The 24,202-nt window shown below is 46.6% G+C and overlaps 1 protein-coding gene across 1 annotated transcript in view; it reads left to right on the forward strand.

The window, feature by feature from the left end:
* The first annotated feature begins 472 nt into the window (after positions 1-472).
* Positions 473-24,202, forward strand: part of PXDC1 (PX domain containing 1) — a 34,361-nt gene continuing 10,631 nt past the window's right edge. The window contains exons 1-3 of the mRNA XM_037843000.1: positions 473-1,191; positions 16,728-16,819; positions 18,876-18,993. Of these exons, the coding sequence (XP_037698928.1) occupies positions 936-1,191; positions 16,728-16,819; positions 18,876-18,993 (466 nt within the window). The 5' untranslated portion in view covers positions 473-935. The remainder of the gene's footprint in view (positions 1,192-16,727; positions 16,820-18,875; positions 18,994-24,202) is intronic.

The following is a 24,202-nucleotide window of genomic DNA, read 5'->3' on the forward strand; positions in this document are numbered from 1 at the left end:
AAGTGCTGGAGAGGGGAGCTGAAGCCACACACCCAACGCCCGGCGCTCCAGGCTCCACCGGCCCGGAGACGGAATGCCTGGCTCCGGATCGCCCCGTCCTCGGCCCCCCGCCCCGGAGCCCAGGAAAGTCCGGCTCGCCGTTCCCTGACGCGGGCTGCCTGGAGCCCGAGGAGCGCCCGAGGACGTGAAAACGGGAAAAGAAAAGTCTCCGCCGAGGAACTCCCTCCGCGCGGGCCCGACGCGCCCCCGCCCCCGCCTGTGTCGCGCTCCACCGGCCTGGAAGGGAAGGAAGGGGCGGGGACGGTGGCGCTGCAAAAGCCGGGGGCGGGATTGCGGGCTCAGATTTCAGCCACCGCCTACCCCCACCGACCACCAATTTCCCCCAGCCATTCCCGCCTCCGACCAGCCCTAGCGGCGCCCCTTCCCGCGGGGAGGACAGGGGAGGGGAGGCTCGGCGGTGCGCGCCGGGGTCCCCGCGGGGCCTGGCTGCCCCGCGACCGCGGGCTCGGGAGGAGGAGGGGGCGCGGCCGCCCCAGGCCACCCCCTCCGCGCCCGTCCCGGCGGCCTGGGTGCTCCCTGAGAGGCGGAGGAAGGCGGACGCGGTCTCAATCTTGACCCAGACGTCGACAAGCACGTCGCCAGCCACGGGAAGTTCCTTATAAAGCAGCCAACGCCGCGGCCCGGCCCGAGACGCACCACCTCCTCGGCGCGGCCTGCGGGGGGGAGTGCGTCCTGGACCGGCCCCCGCGGAGTCCCCCGCGCGCTCAAACCCCTGAGTCGCAGCCCGGCCCAACCCCGGGTCCTCGCGCCCACCTCGATCCTCGGCTCCCGCCCGGGACACCGCGCGCGCCCACCCACGCCCCGGCCCCGCGCGCCCCTCCGGCCGCGGCGTCCCGGGAGCGCCCCCGCGCGGCCGGGCATGAGCGCGCGCGGGAATGGCCTCGGCGGTGTTTGAGGGCACGTCGCTGGTGAACATGTTCGTGCGCGGCTGCTGGGTGAACGGTATCCGTCGGCTCATCATCAACCGGCGCGGCGACGAGGAGGAGTTCTTCGAGATCCGCACCGAGTGGTCGGACCGCAACGTACTCTACCTGCACCGCAGCTACGCCGACTTGGGCCGCCTGCTGCGGCGTCTCCGCGACTCCTTCCCCGAGGACCGGCCGGCGCTGACGCGCTCGCCTCTGCTGCCAGGTGCGCGCCGCCTACACGCGGGGTCTCCGGAGCCGCGCGGTCACCGTGGGGAAGGGGCGGCAGCGACAGTGGGGATTTTTGCGACGTAGTTTTAAAATGCCGAAAGGGAGAGGTTGGAGAAGGCAAGTAGCGTGGAAGCGTTACTGACAACCAAGATTGCGTCTTTCCTCCTCCGTCCCTGGCCGGGGGGCGCCAACGACAGGCGCCCACAGAGGCCACGCCGGGAGGACTAGGGTCCGCCCGGGGGATCCTGTGGCACGCCGGGTTTCTGAATCCCGGGGAAGTCCATGAGAAGGTGGGAGGAGGGTCGGAGGAGCGGGACCGGGAATGGCCTTGACTGTCAGCAAGGGCTAGTTTATTTCTGCCTAGGGAGAGCAACTTAAGGAGGGGCACCGAGACTCTGTCACCGGTACAAACTCGGTGGGCAGCGCGGGCTCTGGACCGCGCATCCCCGCCCTCTTCGCTCTGGGGAAGAGCTGGCTGCAGACGTGGCCCCCGCCCCACCCCGGCCGGCCTTCTTGGGAACTGTCGCCTCCAGCTCTCTGAGTCTGGCTCTCCAGAATTGTCCCTGGGAGTAGAGCCCTGCGCCTCCACCCTTATGCAATGACACTTGCGCCCTGAGTGACGCGGGGCGCCACGCGGCCTCGGGTGGGGTGGCCTCGGGTGGGAAGGGGAGCGGCCCAGCCCACGGATTCCCCACCCCAGCAGTGGGCCGGAGCATTTGGGTTGGATTAATAACTGCGGCCACCTCCTCCTTAGCTCTGGGACTGATCCCGGTGCACGGGACTCTTGTTTACTCTTGTTTTCAGAAAAGCTCTGTGGCGTCTCTTGTCCTACCCACCCCGGACTCCCTTTTCCCAGGACTGCTGTTTGGAAGCGGGAAGAGAGGGAGGCTGGAAGTGGGGAGGAAACAAGAGAGAGAGGCTGAAGTTGAGATGGAAAGAAGGGGGGCGGGGGGCGGGCACCGCTGAAGTGGAGACTGGGGAGGGAGGTCAAGGCTGGGGGCTGGGGTCGCCTGTAGGCACCTGTAGCTCCGAGCCTGGGATTTGTCCCACCTTAAGCCTTCCTATTTGTGCTTCCTCTAAGCGCAGACCCCACCGGAGCCTTTGGGGTGCATGGAAGGCAGTTGAGCTGGGTGTGTCCTTAGAGGACAACAGGACTTTCCACATATTTGTTTATAAATATTTATGTTGTCTGTGAGATCTTGAGATAACCTTTACTCCACCCCCTTCCCACTGTGATAGCTCCCACCCCAGTGTGTTTACATAATCAGCAAGCATTCTGGGATTTACTGTAAGGGAGTAAGGTCCTAAGAGAGGAGGCATGTCTTTCAGGTTTCACTCCCCCTACCCCACTCCACCCCACCCCTTTCTCATATTTCTAGCCTTTCTGGAGAAAGTATAGTATTATTTCAAGTGCAGGCAGTGGTTTTCCTTGCTTTCCTTGCATTTACTATATGGGTGTATTTGACATTATATTTCTAATTTAACGATGAATGTGCAAGTCAGGAAAGCATAGATGAAGGAAGAGCATTTTATTCGATTACTTGAGTCCTTTCTCAAACTAGGCGGGGCAGAAACAGCTCTGAGCCCCAAGAGCTGGCAGATCCCGGGTCTCACTGGTCAGGTGTCCAAGCTCGGTGGGGATCCCAGGCAGATGGTTGGAACCCTGACTCTCCATTTGGCTCTCCAACTGTAACACAGAACCGATCACCTTCGTTTTTGGGGGAGGATTCAAATGGCCAATAGGATATCTAATGTATGTAAATCCACCATCCATACCAGTTTTCACCATCAGCATTAGCTGCTTCTGGCTAGGGTTGTTGGGCTGATGGTGGGGGACCTGGGGTGGCTCCAGTCATCATGGGATGCAGCTGTAAAAATGCCTAACTTGGAGCAAATAAAAAAATCTGCATGAAAATTATGAATGTGGGAGCTCGGACGGCCAGATGCAGGCCCTGGGCTCTGTCTTGTCTGGGCACAAGAAAATGCTGTTGCATCTAGGTTCACCAAATGTATGGACCCACTTGACTGCCCAAAGTGGGCATCACGGTAAAGTGAGGGAAGGCTTAGGAAGTGGGGGATTACCACAGAGCAAAGAAGACTCAGAGGGGTATGATAGCGGCTGTCATGTACCTAAAAGGGAAATATGTCCCAGATGGGATTAGACCATGGTGGTGGAAGGGGTGGCGGCATGCAGCTAGGATGAGGACTGGAGGTTGGGGTGTAGGGAACTTTCTAATGGCCGAAGATAAAGCATTACCTTGGCTGGAAGGGTGTCTAACAAGCACCCCTTGGTAGGGATGGAGATGATGGCCTGAGATAACCTTCAAGAAGCCTTCCCTTTTTTCTAGTCCATGATTCTCTGCATGGACTTAAGGTAGACCACCCTCCCCCAACACCACCTGAGTTTTGTTGGGCGATCCCAGAAAGAGTCCTTTTCCTCTTTTTGATCCTTTTAAGCCCCAGGAAATTATTTGCTGAGTGAAATACATCTTAGTCATGTAAAAGAAGATTCCACCTTATTTTCATGCAGATTTTTTATTTGCATAAAAAGACTGTCTGGATGATTTTTTATTTGCATAAAAAGACTGTCTGGATAAATAAATGATAAACACAAAAGGCAACCAGATGTGTGTTTTATGTTGGAACTGCCAGCCTTTCTCGGCATAGTTTCCCATCATGTTCCCCTGGTTTTTTAATTTATTGAAATTGTTCTGGGCAGAGATGGATTTACACTCTATAGTTCTATCAATTGTGAGAAAATATGGCTCTCAGAGATTATGCTGGCAGTAGGCCGGTAGCTTTTGTAAGTATATGGTTGTCCACACTGGGAGGGTGGGAGGGAGGTTGGACCCTCCTTGCAGTTTTTAATTTGCATGCAATTTAGCCTGTTTTTTTTTTGGTCTCTCCAGTACTGTAGTGGGGCCATTGTTTACATGGAGAGAATGCATTTTTCTTCCCTTCTGTACACACCCTGTGGTGTTACACTTGGCTGCCATCAGTGAGCATTGTATGTGACACAGTGACACACGAGCAGGGGTTTTTATTACTTTCTCTGGGGCGGGATCACCATGCCCTCTGGCCTACCTTCTTGGGGGCAGTTCCCAGTTCTTCCCTTTGCCTTCTTTTTGGGCAAAGTTGGCCAAGGTTGGTGACTGTTGGTTGAGGTCCGGCAATGCTGTTGGGTGGTTATTGTTTGTCTGAGGCTGGATAATTGTTGTTGGCTGTAGTTGGGCCACTTGTTGGCCAACGTCAGGCATCTGTTGTTGTTGAAGTCAGGTGACTGTTGTTGGCTGGAGTTGGGTGACTTGTTGGCCAAGGTTAGGCAACTGTTGTTGACTGAGGATAGCCGCTGCTGTTGGCTGATGTTGGCCAATTGTTGTTGGGCGAGGTTGGGCATCTGTTGTTGAGGTTGGACAATTTGTTGGACAAGGCTGGACTTTTGTTGGGTAAAGTCAGGCGACTGTTGTCGGCCGGGGTTGGCAACTTGTTGGCTGAGGTTGGGCTACTGTTACTGACTGAGGTTGGATAACTGTTACTGGCTGAGGTTGGGCAACTGTTGGTGGGCAAGGTTTGGCATCTGTTGCTGAGGTTAGGCGATTTGTTGGACAAGGCTGGGCATCTGTTGTTGGCTGCAGTTGGGCGACTTATGGGCCGAGATTGGGTGACTGTTATGACTGAGGTTGGATAACTGTTGTCGGCTGAGCTGGGCAGATTTGTTGAGTGAGGTCAGTCATCTGTTGTTGGGCAAGTCTGAGGTTGGCCTCTGGACTCCTCTTGCTTCTGTCCTCCTGTCCTTTTTCCATGGAGTCTTGATCTCACCTTACGCTCTTCTTGATCTGGATCTGATAAGCTCCACCTTTTCCTTCTTCTCCAGCCCCAGGGGAGGAAGGTAGCTGCATCCTTTGGATTATTATCACTGGGTTACCAAGGTGTTCTCTTTTTGCTTTTCCCCCAGCACTCTAACACTAGTGTGGTCAAGTTTCTGGTTTTGATCCCCCTGTATACAAATCCTAATGTGGTTCAGGTTTTCCAGACGAGCCCCCTGACCCAGGTCTCTTGCCTTACCTCCATTCCACCCATCTGGAAAAGTTATGCTTTCAAACACAAGCAGGCAGAATTTCTCCTTCTACTGTTTGAGCCTTTGGCCTACTGCAGTCCCTTTTTTCCCAACTTCTCTCCTTGAGGCCTTGTGAAGTCAGAGCCATCCTGCTCACCGACTGCAGCAATAGATTCTATTTCTTTGAGAAGTCTTGATTGGTGTATGTGTTTTGGTTTTACATTCGTTCATTTATCAAATATTTGTTGAGCGCTTACATGTGCCAGGCCTCCATTCAAGGTGCTGGGAATGCAGCAGTGAACAAGACACTCAAAAATCCCTGTCCTCCTGATCCCTTATATTCTGGTTAGGAGAATTCCAGTAATAAACAAGATAAACAAGTCGAAACTATTTGTTAAATAGTGATAAATGATTCAGAAGAAAAAAAAAAGTAAGCAAGGAACCAGGGTCATGGCAGGTAGGGGTGTGGTGGGATTTACTTTACATAGGAAGGCTAGGAAGGTGACATTTATGCAGGGACCTGAGCAAGGGAGGGAGCGAGCCATGTGAATACCTGAGAGCATTCCCAGCAGAGGGGAGAGCAAGTGCAAGGCCCTGAGGCTGCCTTGTGCTGGTGGGTATGGGTATGGAGGAGGCCATCCATTATGGCCTGGAGAGGAGAGCAGGAGGTGGGAAAGCAGTAGAGCAGCTCAGTGGTGGGGAGTAGTGGGGCAGTTCAAATGTGGGGCTCGTACTGAGAGATGTGGTTGTTGTTGCTGGGGAGCTTGGAGCAGAGGAGTAATTTGATTGACCCGCACTCTGTCTACTGTGTTGAGAAAAACTGGCCAAGAGGGAAAGCAGGGAGGACCAGATGTAGCAGAGCAGGTGACAGATGGTCAGCCACTGAGGTTCTGAAGGTAGAGCACCGGCTGTGCAGCGAGATTAGATGTGGGGAGGTCAAGGAGTAACTACCAGGGAGAACACCTGAAATTTTTGGCCTGAGACATGGAATTGTCATTCACTGGGATTGAGGAAGCTTACAGGAGCATCTGGCTTCGGGGAGGAGCTGGTCTAAGAACCAGCTTTGGACATGGTTTTTAGGATTTTCTCCAAATAAGGTCCGTAACTGAGAGGCTCTGAGTGGTGCTGGTATACGTGTATGTGTTCACCTTTATCATTGAGGATGTTGATTTACCTCCATCCTAGTAGGCTGTCTTGGTTTTAGATTTGAGGATCAGAGTAAAAGTGAATCCAGGCATCCAGGATAATTAATAGAAAGGGCTGCACGCAAATATGACCTCCAGACACCCCCAGATCCTGCAGAGCCGGCCAAAGGTGTTACCCATTCCTGGAGTTTAGACGTGCCAACACTTGTCCACGTGGATGAAGGAGGGAGAGTGCCACCTAGTGGCCGGGGAGACACACTGCAACAGCAACTCAGTTGCCTCTGTCACTAAGAGTAGCTGAAAAATACTGGAGGCCTCACTGGGTTGCCCGGAGGAGGCCAGAAATGTGCCACCTCTGCCCCATTACACATGGGCCGCCTTGTGTTAGGAGCTCCGAGCTACCCCCACCCCGCCTCGGTGTGCACTTGTCCTCTGATAGTCTCTGCCAGCTTAACCTTAGAGCATCCCTGCCCTTTCATACTGGTGGTTTTCCCTTCTCCAGGGGATTTTGGGTAGCTGTCCTGAATCACAGGCCTGTTTCTGCACCTCTCCTATATATAGGGCTCCTGGCCTGAGCCTGCTTGCTATGCAGAGAGCCATACCTCCCAGGGGGACCCTGCCACCCCTGCACAGCCAGCTCTTTTGCTCCCTTCTTTCTGTTTTGTTTCTTTTTCCAAAATCTCCATCCCACTGCCCGCCCCAGATTCACCCCTTTTTTCTCACCCCTCTTCTCTGTAAGTGCTCAATTTGCTGAGCGTGATTTGTGGGCCTGGATGTCATCCCTTTAGGTCCCAGGCTGCCCGTGGCCCCAGCACCCTGAAACGATCCCCGAACTAGGGGAAGAGCGGCTGAGATGCCTTCCAGATTGTGGTAACTCACCACTGAAGCCCAAAGGAGAGAGTGTGCATCTGCTTTTCAGATCAGACTTCCCTGGAAGATGGCAACCAAAGCCCGCCCCCAGGCTGTTCCCGGGCTGGGGCCACGGGACCTCCCTTCCCTTTTTAAAACAATTTTGGGTCTGATGTTCCCTCTACTCATTTAATATATTTTTTTAGGGTAACATATATATATATATGAATATATAGATATCATACAATTTCCCATTTTACTCACTTCAAGTGTACAATTCAAGTTATTAATCAAAATTCAGTTTGCCCACCATCACCATCATCCATGTCCAAAACTTTTCCATCACCCCAAACAGAAACCCCACCCATTAAGCATTACCTCCCCATTCCACCATTCCCTCCGAGGCCCCAGTAGCCTGTGATCTCTTTCTGTCTACGGATTTGCTTATTGTGCACATTTCATATAAATGGAATCACGCCATATTCATCCTTCTGTGCCTGACTTAATTCACTCAGCCTAAGGTTTTTGGTGTTTGTCCACCTTGTACCTATATCCGAACATCATTTCTTTTTACGGCTGCTCTCTGCCACTCTTACAAACACTTTTCCAGAAGGCGGAAGAAGTTTCTGTGTTGTGAACAGTCAGCATAAGGACAGACGGAGGGAGCCCGTGAAAGCTAATCGTGCTGGATGGGGATAATAAAATGTGGGGGACTTCATCTGTCTGTCACGAACTGGGCCTTGAGAGGCTCTCCAGAGAGGCCAGTGGTGGGAGCCGGATGCCAACGTGCATCTCATCAAGAACAGCTGTCCCAGGCCCACCCTGCAACCCCGTGAAGGGGAGAGCTCTGTTGGATGGTCCTGGGGTACAGCCTGAAGCCCTCGGGGCACAGCTGCCCCTTGGCTGACTGCACAGGGATACATGCACTTCCCCTGTTGTGCCCTCTAGGGCAGACTTCTGGGGATTGAATCATGTCCCCAACAAAAGGCACGTTCAGATCCCAACCCCTGCTCCTGTGGTGTGAGCCCATTTGTAAATAGGACCTTTGAAGATGTTATTAGTTAAGGCAAGGCCCCAAACAAAATGAGGGCAGGCCCTAAACCAACAGGGTTGAAGTCCTTACAAGCAAAGAAAATTGATCATAGAGAGAGAAGCCACGGGGTGCAGCCAGAAGCTGAGAGTCAGCCAGCCTGGAAGAGAAAGGAGATGCCGCCATGTGCATTGCCATATGATGGAAAAAGGCCTTGCTGGCCAGACAGAAGATACCGACCCCAGGAGGAAGCAAGCCTTCTAGCCTCTGAAACCCTGAGCCAGTAAATCCCTGGTGTTAGGCCAACCCATTGTGCAGTATATTTGTTTTAGCAGCCAGGAAACTTAAAACACCTACAGTGACAGGTCCACAGTTTATTCACTGCAACTGCCTGAGCGCCAGGAGACAGTAAGGAGGAGAGCACTTTATCTTTGCTCTAGAGGAGCAGGGGGCAGATCTGAGGCAAAGGGACCCTGAAGTCCACTCTTTTCTGGTCGGACTGCGGCCTCCGTTAAATAGCAGCAGGTAGCTAAGGTCACGTCAGAGCACAAAGCTCACGTGCATGTGACATCATTCCCCAAACAGACAACTCCCCATCCTTCCCTCATTTTTATACCACCTCCAAATTAAGTGATCAGGGTGGAAATGACTGCTTCATTCTCTTGCTGACTTATGCTTGTGATTTTTACTTTCTGTTTGTCTCCAGAACAAAATGTCTTGATTACTCTTTGCTGGAATGTTAACATAAAATCAGAAGGAAAAGCCCAATGAGCAACAGAGGGTAGAAATGGAAGAGAAATGAATGTGCACATAAATGGACAACCTTCTTGTTATGCACATTATCTCTGGATCCCACCAGCAACCTTTCCTGTTACAGTGTGAGAAAATCGAGTCCCAGATTGATTAGGGGCAGACAGAACAAGTTGATGGGGGGAGGCTTGAAATCAGACAGATGTGGATTCAGATTCCAGCTCTGTAGATTTTTGCTTGTTGTGTGACTTCAAGCTGCTTAGTTCCTCAAAGCCTCATTTGCATTATTAATAAAGTTGTCATAATAGCAATAATATCTATATTACAGGGTTGTAGTGAGAGCTGAGCACAAGAAAAATTTGATCTTCATAGTTTGCAGTTTCCGTGTTTGTGAATTCACCTACTTGCTAAAATTTATTTGTAACCTCAAAGTCAGTATTTGTGGCACTTTGCCAGTCATTTGCCGACATGTCCAGAGTGGTAAAATATTCGAGTTGCGCAATGTGGACGTTCCTAGCTGCTGTTGAACAAAGTGATGCCGTGTCTTCTGGTTCAGCTCTCACACTATAAACAGGTGTCCTTCTTGTGGTATATTTGATGCCCTGGTACTTGCATTGTTGTATTTTTGTTGGTGGTTTCGCTGTTGAAGCGTAGTGCCGAAGTGCTGTCTAGTGTTCTAGCCCAAGCAGGCTGTGATGTGCCTTACAGAAAGGTCTAGAGACGGGAGGATTCAGGAAAGGATACAGTAAAGGTTGCTAAGTTTAAGTCAAACACTTGTCTTCACTCTGATGAAATAGTGGGTCACCAGAGGAGGTGTCTCACAGGTGGGAAGCGGCAGCCGTGGGGAAAGGAGAAAGTTTTCCCACAGCCCCTGTTTTAAATCCTCAGGAAGTTTGATTTCCTTTCTACTTCCTCTCTTTGCTTCCTGCATCCTCTGCCCTGCTCTTCATTCTTGGAAGGGCAAAGAGGAAAAGTGAATGTTGATCTCCTTTCCCCAGGTCTTATAATTGGGGTAAGTGTCTTTGTTCTAGGGTTGCAAATAAATGCCAGTATAAGCCGGCCAGTCAGGCATTGCACCGTCTGGGGCAGGTCAAGAAGTTGGGGTCCTTTGTTAACACAGCTCTTCCTGTGCAGTTACACCAGTTGGCACCCCAGATCTGGACCCAAGTGAGCCTCACGTATAGTCACTGAGGTTTTCCAGGAAGTTAGAACTTTCTTTAGGATGCTTAGTTAGGCAGAGAATAATGAGCTTGGTTACGCTCTCAAGCTGATGAGTTCTTACTCCCTGCTTCTTAGAACTCAGCATATATGAGTCTGGACTACCTATTTAGAAAACAAGTGCTTAGGAAATAAGCATTGAACATTTTCCTAGAACATGTAAAACACTTTGTTTCCAAAATTCTCTCTCCATATTGCTGTCATCCTTTACAGAATGTCTGTTTCTTCTGCAAACAAGACCACCTTACATTCCTTCCTTTACCCAGGCAATATGCTCTTTGGTTTTGTGTGTGTGTACAGTATGCTGATGGACATATTTGTTAAATGGAAAAGAAGCTGTTTAAATGTGATTTATTTGTCTCAATTTGAAAGTTCAATTTGCAGAAAATTTCTCTAAGATTGTCTATTGTGTATGAGACATAAAGCTTCCCCTCTCTTAAGAGATGTCTGTTCTGTGGCTTAGTAAACATTCCTTAATGAGCTTTGAAAAGAACAGTCTTCCCACAATCAGACCAAAAAGCATCTTGTTTTTATCGTCATTGTTAGAGTGGCAAAAAGTGCTCACATTAGATTCAAACCTCCAAAGTCCTGAATGGTGGAAGCCCAAAGCAGATGCTTGCTGGAAACGGGGGACTTCGGACCCGTGTTTCTGAGATGAGGAAGTGGGTTTGCTGTTTGTTCACACTGTTGAGTCTTTGTGCTGATACCAGCACGTTCAGTTTCAGTTCCAAGAATAAGTCAGGCTGTGTTTGCATAAAGAAGCTGATCCTGCAACCAGCAAAAGCACATTTTGTAGGCTGAACTAGTTTAGGAAGAAAGGGCACTCTGATTGCTCAAGACTTATTTTTAGCCCCTTAAATGCATGTCACAGTGGACACACTGAGATTTATGTGTATTAGTATGGCCAGTTTTTCCATTTCAAACTCTTAAGTATTTGGGCCAAATCTGGGTAAAATGATCACAAATTATGTAAGGTGAAATATTAAAAGTTTGAGGTTGTATTAGTGATTATACTATATCAGAAATCAGGAAAATTCCGGGGAGCTGTGATGTCTTCTGAGTCAACTTTCCCATAGAAGACCTAAAACGTGGCGAGCTTTTCTATGGCAACTGCGGGTTACGTGGCGCACTTGCGCCCTCTGCTGGCCGGTTTCAAGAATGACCTTGTAAGCCAGAGGTCTCTGTGGTTTTTCAACTGTTCAAATTCGTGCTACTCACTTACCTGCCTGCAAGTTTTATCATTACGATCTCAGATAGTAAGACTAATTGAGATGAGAACCCTACAGAATTATCATGCCATCAGAATAATTGGAATGCAAAACCCCACCCAAATGTTTTAGATGATCCTAAATTATTGTATCTAAACATGTTTCTGAAAATAAGGTTTAAAATTGTTACCTAGTGTAAACAAGCGATGTTTAGAAAAACTGTTTGGTCATTAAGTAGCACGGGTGGCATAGAAATAAACAAAATGGGTATAATGAATGTATTTGGGGATAGCAGTACTTTTTGGGCTCATAGTTCTTGTCCCCTACCCTGGAAAAAAAAAAAAAAGCCGCAGTGTCCCAAATGTGGACTCTGCCCATAACCTCAGCTCTGTACCGTTTTGAGAATTTATAATTGTTTTGGGTATTGACAGCAGGTGTTTAGGTTTCCCACCAGTTGTGAAATTGAGACTGAAGAAAGAAACCCAGCGTGTGAAACAATAAGATGTTTCAAAATGAAGATGTTTTCTATTACTGTACCGCGGCCCCAGTTGTGTTTTACTTTTAAGGTTTTTCTTCCTGTTAAATACGCCCACCCATTTGTTGGGGAAACATTTTTAAAATAATTGGAGGGTGGCGATGTCCGGGGCTGGGAAGAGAAGGGAAATGTGAGTTTTAGGAGGGCCAGGCTTGCAGAGCTCCTGAGCCAGGGGTGAGCCCTGCTGTGCCCCAACTCTCCCTTGACCCCACCCTGTTGGGGAAGCCAGTATTGGGGAGCCCTGTGGGATCCCACTTCTGTCACCCATGCTCTTGGCTCTTGTGGTTGTCCCACAGCTCCAGTCATCCAGGCCTGCTGCCTGTAGGGAGGTGTCAGGAGTCTCTGGCTTTAAGGACCTCCAAAGGGCTGTCCAAGCTCCTTTTCATCCTAGTGGATGGGTTCCCTTGGAGAAAGGAGGATAGCATGTTATGATCATTACCTGGGAATCTCTGATGGGGAATTAAATGATAATAGTGCCCCTACAGGTCTAGAGCTGGTTAAGCGCTTAGTTAAATAACCCAGAGCTTAAAAAAACCTGTTCTTGCAGAGTGAGGATTGTAGCATCTTCCCTTTTCTCCACGTAAATGTCCTCAGCCCCCTTTGGTTTTTAAGCATGTTTACGTTTCCAGTGAGGACCATTTGTCTTCCCTTCAGCAAGTGTAAAAGGAGGCAGCATGGCTCTGCATGTTTCCAGAAATACTTAAAACCAGAAAGGCTGGTGGCTTGGTAGATTGAATGCTGCCTCCAGGCCCTGGGGCACCTCTCCAGTGAGCCTGTGCCTGAAAAGCCAGAGGGCAGGTAGGTTCTGCCCTGGGCAAGCCCATGGGTGATCCTGAGAAGCAGGATATGTTGAGAAGCGTGGCAGGGGATTCTGAGCCCCCATGGGGAAGATGAAACACACCCAGGAAGGTCACAAACACTTGATTTCTGTTTCAACTCAATTCCATCTGCAAACAGCCAGCAAACTTGTTGATCGACCCTGTGCTTGGCAGGTGCTGTGCTGGATGCTGAGAACAGAAAGGTGAGCTGAACGCAACTCCCTCCCCAGGTTCTCCAGCTGGCTTGGGAGATGCACAGGCCAAGAAGGAGTTATTTGGCATGGTGGCAGTGCTGCAGAGGTGGGGGTGGAGTTATCTGGGGCCCAGGGGCAGAGCCAGGCTAAGTGGTCTGGTGTGGGAAAGGCCTCCCCAGGTGGCTTTATCCCAGCCCTTCCAGGATGGGTGGAATTTCCCACACAGGGCTTTGAGATGCAGAATGCCAGTGGGACTGTCCTTTTGGAGCCAGAGCAGGTTTGTGTTTGGGTGATGGGAACTGTGTTTTGTAGTGGGCAGGAAGGGTGTGGGGGTATTGGCCATAGGCTCATAAGGGTGACCAGGAGGGCTGGGATCAGATTGGGAGGAGTCCATGGGCTGAGCTAAAATACTGACATTGTTTCCGGATATCCAACCAGGTGCTTCTTGACTTTCTGTATTTCATTCTGGAAAATGGGTCTCAACGGAGATTGGGTTGCCAGGGAAAATACAAGCCACCCAGTTAAATTCGATGTAAGCTCTGTGAAAATATTCCTTGTTTATCTCACATTCAGATTTAACTAGGCATCCTGTATTTTTAATTGCTTTATCTGGCAATCTTAAAAGAAGATAAATGCAGTGTAAGATGGGTTTACCTCACTGGCGTTACCCTTGGAGGTTATATGCCCAGCCAAAGACTGAACATTAATTGAAGACGTAACAAAAAACTTACCATTAAAGCAAAGGTACAAGAGTTATAAGCCTCTTATAAAATTTTTAAATTATTAAATCCCTCTCTATGTTCTATGCAACGGGCATGAATGTCCTATATATGTTGACTATGAGAGACTAATCTTCCTACATATTAAACCTGTAGAATGTAGAAATACAACTACCCTGTCATAAGTTTGATTTATCTAAAACTAATACTCTAGCTGTACTAAAAGTTGAAGTATGACAGTTTTGCTTGTCTTAGAACAAAGAGCATTTTGATGGCAATTGATACAGTTGTCATCTCTTTAATAAACCTTTTCAGAGAATTTTGAATTGACCCTCTTTTCCTCTGTTACTTCCCTGTGGCAAGCTGAGAATCAAATCATTTCGGTGCAAAGAGTAGCATTTATACATTTTATATATAGCTAGATATAGATATAGATATAGATACAGATATAGATATAGATATCTAATGTGATTGCAGTCTATAAATATTTGAAATTCTCAGCAAGGGGCTTGGGAACGAGATGTACTGAGAACCTGGTCCTCTGATCTTTCCTTTCCTTCCCCCCACCTCTCCCTGCTTGCCCCTTTTCTTGGCCTTGGGTGTGTGGTGCTTGGTTGTGTGCCTGGGCAGTGATCACCGAGGCTTTTCTCCATGGGAGTCCCTGCCTCCACCCTCGTTGCCTCTGGGACTTGCTCCCTGGATGGCCAGGGGTGAGGCCTGTGGCTGGGGGTGAGGGCATGAGGAACAGACACCCACACTGACCTGCAGCACCCAGTGGCGTTGCTTGTGCATGACAAGGTCTGGGGAGGGTGCATGGCACAGTCTGGAGAGGGTGCCTGCAGCATGGGCTTTGGGCATTGAGGGGACAAGTCCCAGCCTCAGCTGCTGCCTTGACAAACGGGTGCTGGGGCAGGGTCTCCCTGCTGCAGGCTGGGTGCTTAGAGACACCCCCACCCTCTTGTCCAGGGCACCCCTGGGAGGAGTTTCTAGGGATCATCTGCTCTGGTGCCTCTTAATTTCAATCGAACAGTTTTAGGGAATTATTTTTATCTCTCATGTAGCAGTGAGTTAGCTGGGAAATGAATGATCCTTTTTCCTGGAAGACAAAGCAAAAAATCACCAGGACACTCACTTTTCTCTAGTGATCACAGATCTCTCGAGAAGGGACCATAAGCTGGGACATAAAACAAGCCTCAAGAAATTTAAAAAAAAACATTGAATATACTCAAAGCATATTCTCCAACCACAATGGAATACAAATAGAAGTCAATAATTTTTGAACTGTAACTCCACTAGTTACTTCCTACATGATATAAAATACACAAACTCTAAGGACAAATCAGTGGTTTTGAACTCAATGTAAAATACGTAATTTTAGACAACTATGTAAAGGTGGGGGAATGGAGGAGTATAGGAACATAGTTTATGTGTCCTATTGAAGTGAAGGTGTTATCAAAGAAAAACAAGATTGATATGGATTTAAGAGGTTAATTTTAAGCCCCACAGTAAACACAAAGAAATTATCAGAGAATATAAGTATAGAGATGAAAAGTAGAGTTTGGGTTAAGAAAAATGGGGGAAGGGGCAATGGGGAGTTAAGAAATGAGTGTAGGGTTGCTGTTTGAGGTGAAGGGAAATTTCTAGTAATGGATGGTGGGAAAGAGCATTACAACATTCTAAACGTGATTAATCCCACTAACGAAAGGCTAGGGAGGGAGTGGAATGGGAAGATTTAAGCTGTATATATGTTCCCACAACCGGAAAAAAAAAAAAAGTCAGTCTAACTAGATGACAATTGAATGCGAAGGATGAACTTGGATGGGACTGGAAGATAGAGGACAGGTGGCTCAAAGGGACACAGTTGAGACATAAGGAAAAGGAAATATAGAATGTAAGCTTTTTATCATTGTTGAATCTATTGTACTTCTTAGCTGCACTTAATGGGATTGCATGAAAGAATGTTCTTGTTCATGGGAAGTGTATATGTGAATTACAATGTATGTTCAAGGATGTGTGCAGCTAGCTCTCATATGTTTAGAAGACAGAGCAAGAGATGATGGATGATAGATAGGGAGGGAGGGAGGGAAAAAAATAGCAATGTGACAGCAAGTTTAAGTTGGTGGATTGAGCTACGGGGGGGGCGGGGTCAGGGTATGATGGAATTCTGTGTATGGGGCTAGTATTGTTTTTGCAACTGTTTATGTAACTTTGAATTTATTTAAAAAGAAAAATGTAGTGGGAAACTGTAGAGGGAAGATTTGGGTTATGCACTGCTTGTGGGGAGACAGGAAAGCCCCCATCCCCCAGCCTCCATGTCATGAGCTAGAATATTTTAAGGTAGTGGATTGTACCTAGGCCCAGCCTCTCTTGTCAGCAGCCACTCTAGATTCCTGTTAAGCAAAACTAGGGAAGAGGCTCAGATTCCTGGAAATGCCACGAGTTGCTCCCACGTGGAATTTCTCTGGGCAGAGGGCAGATTGTTTTTCTTCCCAACATGGTGCCTCAGTGGCTCGTCTAAATATGGGGTCTGTTTGCAGGGTGGGGCTTATGGGCTGGTCTGTCCCAGCCAGCAGAGCTAGCCCTTCCTGCGTGTCCCTGGGTGGATGCATCCGGGCCCATCTCCCTCTCATCACCATCTCCGCTCTCACCAGAGGCCTGCAAGGTCCCCCCACTAAGCTCTGGCTACACCCAAAGGGTGTTTAGGGACTGACCTGGGTTCCCCATTCTGAGGGATGTTACTGCTCCCACCCCCCTCACTGCACCATTCTTGGCTGCCCCAGCAACTCCCTTTTGGGTCAAGGGCGCTGACACCAGCATAGATATAAATCATTCGTTGTGGGGGAGTTTAGAGCAGGAGTTGGTGGATAGGGCTTTACGTACACAAGACTGAGTGAACATTTCAAAACCAGTTGTCCTGGAGGATGGCATGAGGGGGGCTGACTGTTCTGTTTGATTTGTTGGCGGGCTCGTTTTTTATGACTCCAGACATCTCCGTCTCAATTCTCTAGGACTCGTGGCCATAAAGGAGGCTCACGATATAGAGACCAGGCTGAATGAGGTGGAGAAGCTTCTGAAGGCAATCATCAGCATGCCGTGTAAAGTAAGTGCATCCAGAACTGGGCTGGGCAGGGGGGCAGTCCTTGTTTGCTAAATGAACCTGCTGGCTTCATCTCTCCACGTAGCCCTTGGATTTCTCCCTGGAAGGAGTGGGGGATATGGAAGGGGAGGTGACAGGAAGACTTCTGTGGACTGTTTTGTCCTCCTCAGGGAAGACGTGGAAGTGAGGGGCCCTAGGAGGTGTGGAGTCAGAGGGGCATGGGGGCTCTCCCTGGCTTCTGTGGGTTTCGCTTTTTGTGTCTGAGGGGATTTTAGAACAAGAGAAGCATCAACATTGGTGGGTGATATTTCTTTGGGGGTGATGTTGCTGTGGATTTGGCCATCAGCTCCCCCATTTTTTTTTCTTATTTTAAAAAATTTTACTGTGGTAACATATGCAACATAAAATTTGCCATTTTCATAGATGATTGTAGAAAATTATCATCTGCCTACATCAACCACATATGCAAGTCTGGGAGCCAATAATTGAGATAATTATTGGATAATACTCTTCAAAATACTTCTTTCTGAAATGTATCTGGGCATTTGAAGGCCAAAACTATCTTTGGCTTCAGTTATTCAGAAGTTGTTCTTATTATGGGCTCAGACTTTGGGTGTTTGGCCCAAAGCAGAATTCCCTCACAAACTAAATATAGTAAAAAGCAAACTGGATGTTATTTAAATAAGTTTTATTCCAGTACCCAGTGCTCCAATGCAATGATCCCAAGAGTTATGGTGCCTTTGTTGTCTCTCTCTCTTTTTTTTTTTTCTTTCTTTAACAGTAAACTTTCTAGAAATTCTGTAGTGGAGATATGTGAGGGTTAAAGAAGGGGCATTTGATAATAATTAACGGCAATATTCATCCCACATGAAACTTTAGACAAAAACATGAGCAGTCACACCAGGCTACACAATTGGCCAAATAAAGCAAGCAGCAAGTTAGAATACATATGTTTAAATATATCATAGAAAGGCTATAATTTTAGACCCATTCTTCTAACTAAAGAACATAATAAATAAATAAATAAATAAATAAATGCTGGGAAAAAATTTGCCATTTTAACCATTTTCAGTATGCAGTTGGGTGGCATTAATTATATTCACAATGTTGTGCTACCCTAACCAACATCCATTATTCAGTTTGCAGTTGGGTGGCATTAATTATATTCACAATGTTGTACTACCCTCACCAACATCCATTACCTGAACTTTTCCATCACCCCAAACACTAACTTTGCACCCATTAAGCAATAATTCCCCCTCCCCTCAACCTCTGGTAGCCTCTAATCAACTTTTTGTCTCTATATATTTGCCTATTTCAGATATTTCATGTAAGTAGAATCGTACAGTATTTGTTCTTTTGTTTCTGGCTTATCTCACTCAGCATATGTAATGTTTTTTAAGGTTCTTCCATGTTGTAGCATGCACCAGAATGTCATTCCTTTTTGTGGACAAATAGTATCTCATTGTATGTCTCTATCATGTTTTGCTTACCTATTTATCTGTCGATGGACACTTGTATTGTTCCCCCTTTTGCAGATAGCCCTGCTATGAACATCCATGTACAAAACTCATCAGCTCCCCTTTAAGTTTGTGAGCTTTGTACTGTGGTGATTTAGAGCCTGGACTTGAGAGTTGGGCAGACCTATGTCACTTTTAAGCCTCTGTTTCCCAATCTGTGAAATGAGGAAAGTAGACACAGCTCACAGATTCTAGTAAAGAATGGAAACTGTGTGTGTCAACCTCTGGCACATATAAAGCATGCAGTAAAAATAGCTATTATTTTATTTACATGTCAGGTCCTTGCAGGTTTGCATTTCAGCCACCCAATTCACTTGGACTCTAAATCATTTAGATGGGTGCCATGATTGTAGTGTTACCAGTGCAGTCAGCCCTGTGGGGTACCTGAAAAATGGTGAGGGCCCCCGAGGGCCTGGTGAAATCCAGGAAGGTGTCACACTGGTCAGTGCCATGGTGCTTGTTGCACCATCCTCTTAGGAGCAAACAGTGCAAACTTGTGGGAAGTGCTAATTTTGGGTAATTAATGTATTTCTTCCTAGTATTCTAGGTCAGAAGTTGTGCTCACCTTCTTTGAAAGATCTCCTCTGGATCAAGTGTTAAAAAATGATAATGTACATAAAATTCAACCCAGCTTTCAGAGTCCAGTCAAAATATCAGGTAAGAGTTACAGGGGGTGTTGAGGAGGTGGGAAATCCTGCTGTGGGTGGGTGTGGCTTCCCAGAAACCTTTCCTTCTACCCTTGGGATCTTGGAAAAAATTCACTCAAACTCTGAAAATAGTGAGTGAGAGACTAATACCTGATTTTATTAAACAGTGTGAGTTCTACCAATCTACAGTTTACAGTGAACTACAGGAATCAATACATCTAACCTGCAAAATAAACCAGTTAGTGTGATCTGGCATTGAGCTTGGCTCTTGGTTTTAGGACAGCCAGGGCAGAAAAGGAAGCCCACTGTTTAGGGGTTGTTAGAACTGACCCTGGGCTGCACTTCTAGTGCTTAAAGAGGCAGAGGTCAGGAACAGTAAATGGGTCTCAGTTGGCCAGCTCGCCGGTGGGTTAGATGATAAAGAAGGGAATCTGTTTGGCACCTTCAGGAGATCTGGGTTGCATGTGTCATTAGAACATCGACTTTTATTTTTTCAGTACTGTTTTGGTGAAGGCTGCTGAGGAGCATTTTGTAGGAAAAGAGCAGTGTCCTGGGAGCCTCTGTGCTATTTTCCTGTGCCAAGGAGCAGTTAGTCTGTTGTTGCCCAACAGGGGACTGTTAAGCAGAGTCTTTCAGGAGTTTGCTGGGTGGAAAGTGAGCGAAGGCAGCTGTAAGAGGAGATACAATTTGCTAATGTAGGAAAGAGAGATTCTGTGTTCATTATTCCATTTCTGAATGCAAGAGGAAGGAAGAAGGGGTGGGGTGGGGTCGGGAGACTCAGAAGGAAGTTGATGTAGAATAGGCAACAGATGAGAGGCCATCTGAGCCCAGACTTGTGTGTTTATCATTGTCATGGGGAGACAGAAGAAGGCAAACTGCTGGAATGACTGAACTCACTGAGCTATGTGCCACAAGAGGGATGAAATTCCTAATGGTGTGCTTGAGTGAACTGGGCAACTGGACAGCATGGGCAAGTTCTAGGAAACTGGAATGGAAAGGATGCTTTTTTAGATCTGATTGTATGTGAGCAGGATGGATGTAAAGAGCTAGGCTTTGACCTATGTCAGCAAGATTGGCATAAGATGTTCCTGGTAAATGCCCCCCACTACAGAAACATAGGTAAAAAAGTGGAATTTGCCACAACAAACTTTCCCAGTCAAGGGTTGACAATAGCCAAGCAAATGCTGAATCAGGAAGAGGAAAACCTGAACACAGTAGGAAAGCTGTGGGGGCTTTCACTTGCCCTGGCCCTTCCCCTTCTCCCAGCTCGGAGCAGGAGACCACAGGACAGGCTGCAGCTCCCCAGCCTGGGTTCCCAGTGCAGTGCTTCACATTGCCAGTGCGAGTCCCATGTTTCTGGTTAGCAGCACATCTAATGTGTAAATTTAGCATGTTTGTATGTCCACTCCTAACCACTCCCTAAAAGACTGACTAAAGGCATTCATTTGGGTCACCTAACCCAGAAATCATGTAGGGTGGAGAAATGGTTCAGAGAAGTGGTGTGGAGCCCAGCAAACCACAGCCTCTTAGGGCAAAACTGAGGTTGAGACATAAAGTTTAATGCCTGGGGCTAGGGAGGAGAGGCTGGAGGAGAATTCCTTGTATTTGGAATGGAAACAAGGACACCCGGGAACATTTACTCATTCTGGGGAATTTTTTAAAGTCACCACATATGCCCAGGGCAAGATGCATGCTCAGAAAGAACTGAGAAAAATTTAATTGTTCATGGTGAACTAATATGTAGGTTCAGTATAATCTGGACTAAGCATTGGAGAGCACAGATCCAATCTATACCATCGCCTTCAACAATCAAACCCAAATGAAACAAAAATTTAAAAACCAGCAGGTGTAGAAGGGGGAAAATCTGACTTCCAGAGTTAGCACAGCAAATAAAATGTCCAGACTTCAACAAAAAAATCACAGGACATACAAAGAAACAGGAGGAGATGGCCCATTCAAAGGAACAATATAAAGTGACAGAAACTATTCCTGAGGAAGCACAGACATTGGAACTACTAATCAAAGACATTAAGTCAGCTCCCCTAAATAAGGTTAGTGAGCTAAAGTAAAACATGAGAAATGATGCATGAACCAAAGGAGGAATTAGAAAATTTTAAAAGGAACCAAACAAATTCTTTGGAGATGAAAAACACAATAACTCAAATAGAAACTTTTCTAGAGGAATTCAGCAGCAGAACTAGGCAGAATAGGTGGAAGAAAGTATCAGTGAACTTGAAGGTAGGATAAGTGAAATTATTCAGTCTGAGGAGCAGAAAGAAAAATAAATGAAAAAAGTGAGCAGAGCCTAAGGGGCCTGTGGGACACCATGAAGCATACCAACCTATGCATTTTGGGAGTCCCAGAAGGAGAAGAGAAAGGGGCACAAAGAATATTTGAAGGAATAATGACTGACACCTTCCTAAATCTGACAAAAGACATGAATACACACATCCAAGAAACTCAGTGAACTCCAAACAGGATGGACGTAAAGAGATCCACACCGAGACGCATTATAGTCAAACTGACTAAGGCCACAGACAAAGAGAGGATCCTAAAAGCAGCAAGAGAGAAGTGGCTTGTCACGTACAAGGATCCTCAATAAGAGTAGGTGTGGATTTCTCATCAGAAACCATGAAAGTGGGAAGGCGGTGGGATGACATTGAAAGTATTGAAAGAAAAAAGTTGTCTATCAAGAATTCCAGCAAAACTGTCCTTAAAAAATGAGGGGAAAAGTGAGATATTCCCAGATAAATAAAAGCTGAGGGAGTTCATTTTTACTAGACCTGCCCTACAAGAAATACTAAAGAGAGTCCTTCAGGATGAACAGAAGGACACAAGACAGTAACTTGAAGGCTTACGAAGAAAGAAAGTTCCACAATAAAGTTATCACGGTATATAAACATGGTATATAACTGCTTTTTATTCCTTACGTGATCTGTGCATGAAAAAATAATCATATTTCTATGTTATTTGGCACACAGTGTATAAAGATGTAATTTGTGAATGAGAAAACAAAGGGGAGGATGCAGAAGGGGTACAGGAACAAAGATTGGGAATGCTATTAAAGCTAACTTGGTATCTATTCAAACTAGATGATTATAGATTTAAGATATGAACTTTAAGCTCCATAGTAACCACAAAGAAAATGTATAAAAATTACACAGTAAAGGAAATGAGAAGGGTATCAGACTATTTCACTATAACATACCAGCTATACACAAAAGAAGGCAGCATTAGAGGAAATGAGGGACAAAGAAGATGTAAGACATACAAAGCACAAATAGCAAAATGTTTGAAATTAAGTCCTGTCTTATCAGGAATATAAATGGATTAAACTGTCCAGTCAGAAAGCAGAGATTGGCAGAATGGATTAAAAAAAGCATGATTCAACCATAAGGTGTTTAAGAGACTCAACTTAGACCCAAAGATACAAACAGGGTGAAAGTGAAAGAATGGGAAAAAATATTCCACGGAAATAGCTGGGGTTGCTATATGGTTATCATACAAAATAGATTTTAAGACAAAAGCTGTTACAAGAGACAAAGAAGGACACTATATATTTAAAAAGAATCAATTCACCAAGAAGATATAACATTTATAAATGTATATGCACCTAATCACACAGCCCCAAAATACATGACAAAACTGAAGGGAGAAACAGATATAATAATTGGAGACTTCAGTACACCACTTTTCATAATGGATGGAACATCTAGATAGAAGGAAACAGAGGACTTGAACGATACCATAAAAAGACTAGACCTGGTAAACATAGTGAACTTTCCACCCAGCAACAGCGGACTACACATTCTTCTCAAGTGCTCATATGGGACGTTCTCTATGTTGTATCACAAAATAAGTTACAGTAAATTTAAAAAGAAATAATACAAAATATATTATCTGACTACAATAAGATGAAATTAGAAATCAATACTGCAGGAAAACTGGATATTTCTCAAATATGTGGAAAGTAAACAACCACATATGGGCCAAAGAAGAAATCGACGTGTTAAATCATGTCTTAGAGACAAATGAAAATTAAACCCAGCAAACCAAAACTTATGAGGTACAGCAAAGGCAGTGCTCAGAGGGACGTTTATAAACGCCTACATTAAAAGAGAAAAGAGATCTCAAAACAATAACCTAACTTCACATCTTGAAGAGCTAGAAGAAGAGCAAGCTAAACCTAATGTTAATAGAAGGAAGGAAATAATAAAGATTAGAGCCGAGATAAATGAGATCGCATATAGAGAAACAACTGACAAAACCAAAAGTTGGTTCTTTGAAAAGATCAATAAAATTGACAAATCTTTAGCTAGACTGACAAAGAAGAAAAGAAAGGACACAAATAACTACAATCAGAAATGACAGTGGGGACATTACTACTGACCTCACAGAAATAAAAAGGATTTAAAGAGGATCTTATGAACAACTTTACACCAAGAAAGCAGATAACCTAGATGAAACACACAAAATACCTAAACTGACTCAAGAAGAAAAAATATTCCACTTACGGGCAAGTCACATTATTCAGTCCTTATCCCATATTTGGTGCATTTGTGGATTCATGGAGCCCCAGGGTTGGAACTCCAGGATCTGGGACCACTGGCAACCACCAGGAATATCCACCTGTCTTTCTCTGTCAGCCTTCCCCTTGCCCCAAAATATGTCCTGAATACTGAGGTCAGTCATCCTAAACTCTGATTTCATATGTTCAAAGATGTTCTCACCACCTGCAAACCTTAACCTTTCTTACCCTGAGATGCAAGTCCAAGGCTATCACCCATAGACCATTGTCATTAATTTACAAAAACTCCCTTGGACTGCTGCAACTCACCCCAAGCCTGCCCTCCTTCCCTCCTTGGATTTCTCAGAGACTTCTTATGCTGCTGACTCGGGCCACACCACGGGGGACGGCGTGGAGCTTTCTTTCAAACCCTAAGACTGGTCAATGGTCAGCAGCTCCACTAGATGGCACCAGCCGCTCGCTGGTGGAACGTTTTCCCCAACCTCAACATCCTGGGGCCACCCCAAGGTCACTCAGAATAACACTGTGGCCTCCTTGGTTTATACCTTGGACCAGTAACCTCAAACATTCTTTGCCCTGTTAATCTAAATACTCATCAAACCTAAGAAAACAGAAATTGTAAAGTGTTCTGTGTCGTGTCAGCCCAATGGGAGGATAAAACTCAGCCTTTATCTGGCTGCTTGGACTAATC

The sequence above is a fragment of the Choloepus didactylus genome, chromosome 7 (assembly GCF_015220235.1).
Source record: "Choloepus didactylus isolate mChoDid1 chromosome 7, mChoDid1.pri, whole genome shotgun sequence".
Lineage (NCBI taxonomy): Eukaryota > Metazoa > Chordata > Mammalia > Pilosa > Megalonychidae > Choloepus > Choloepus didactylus.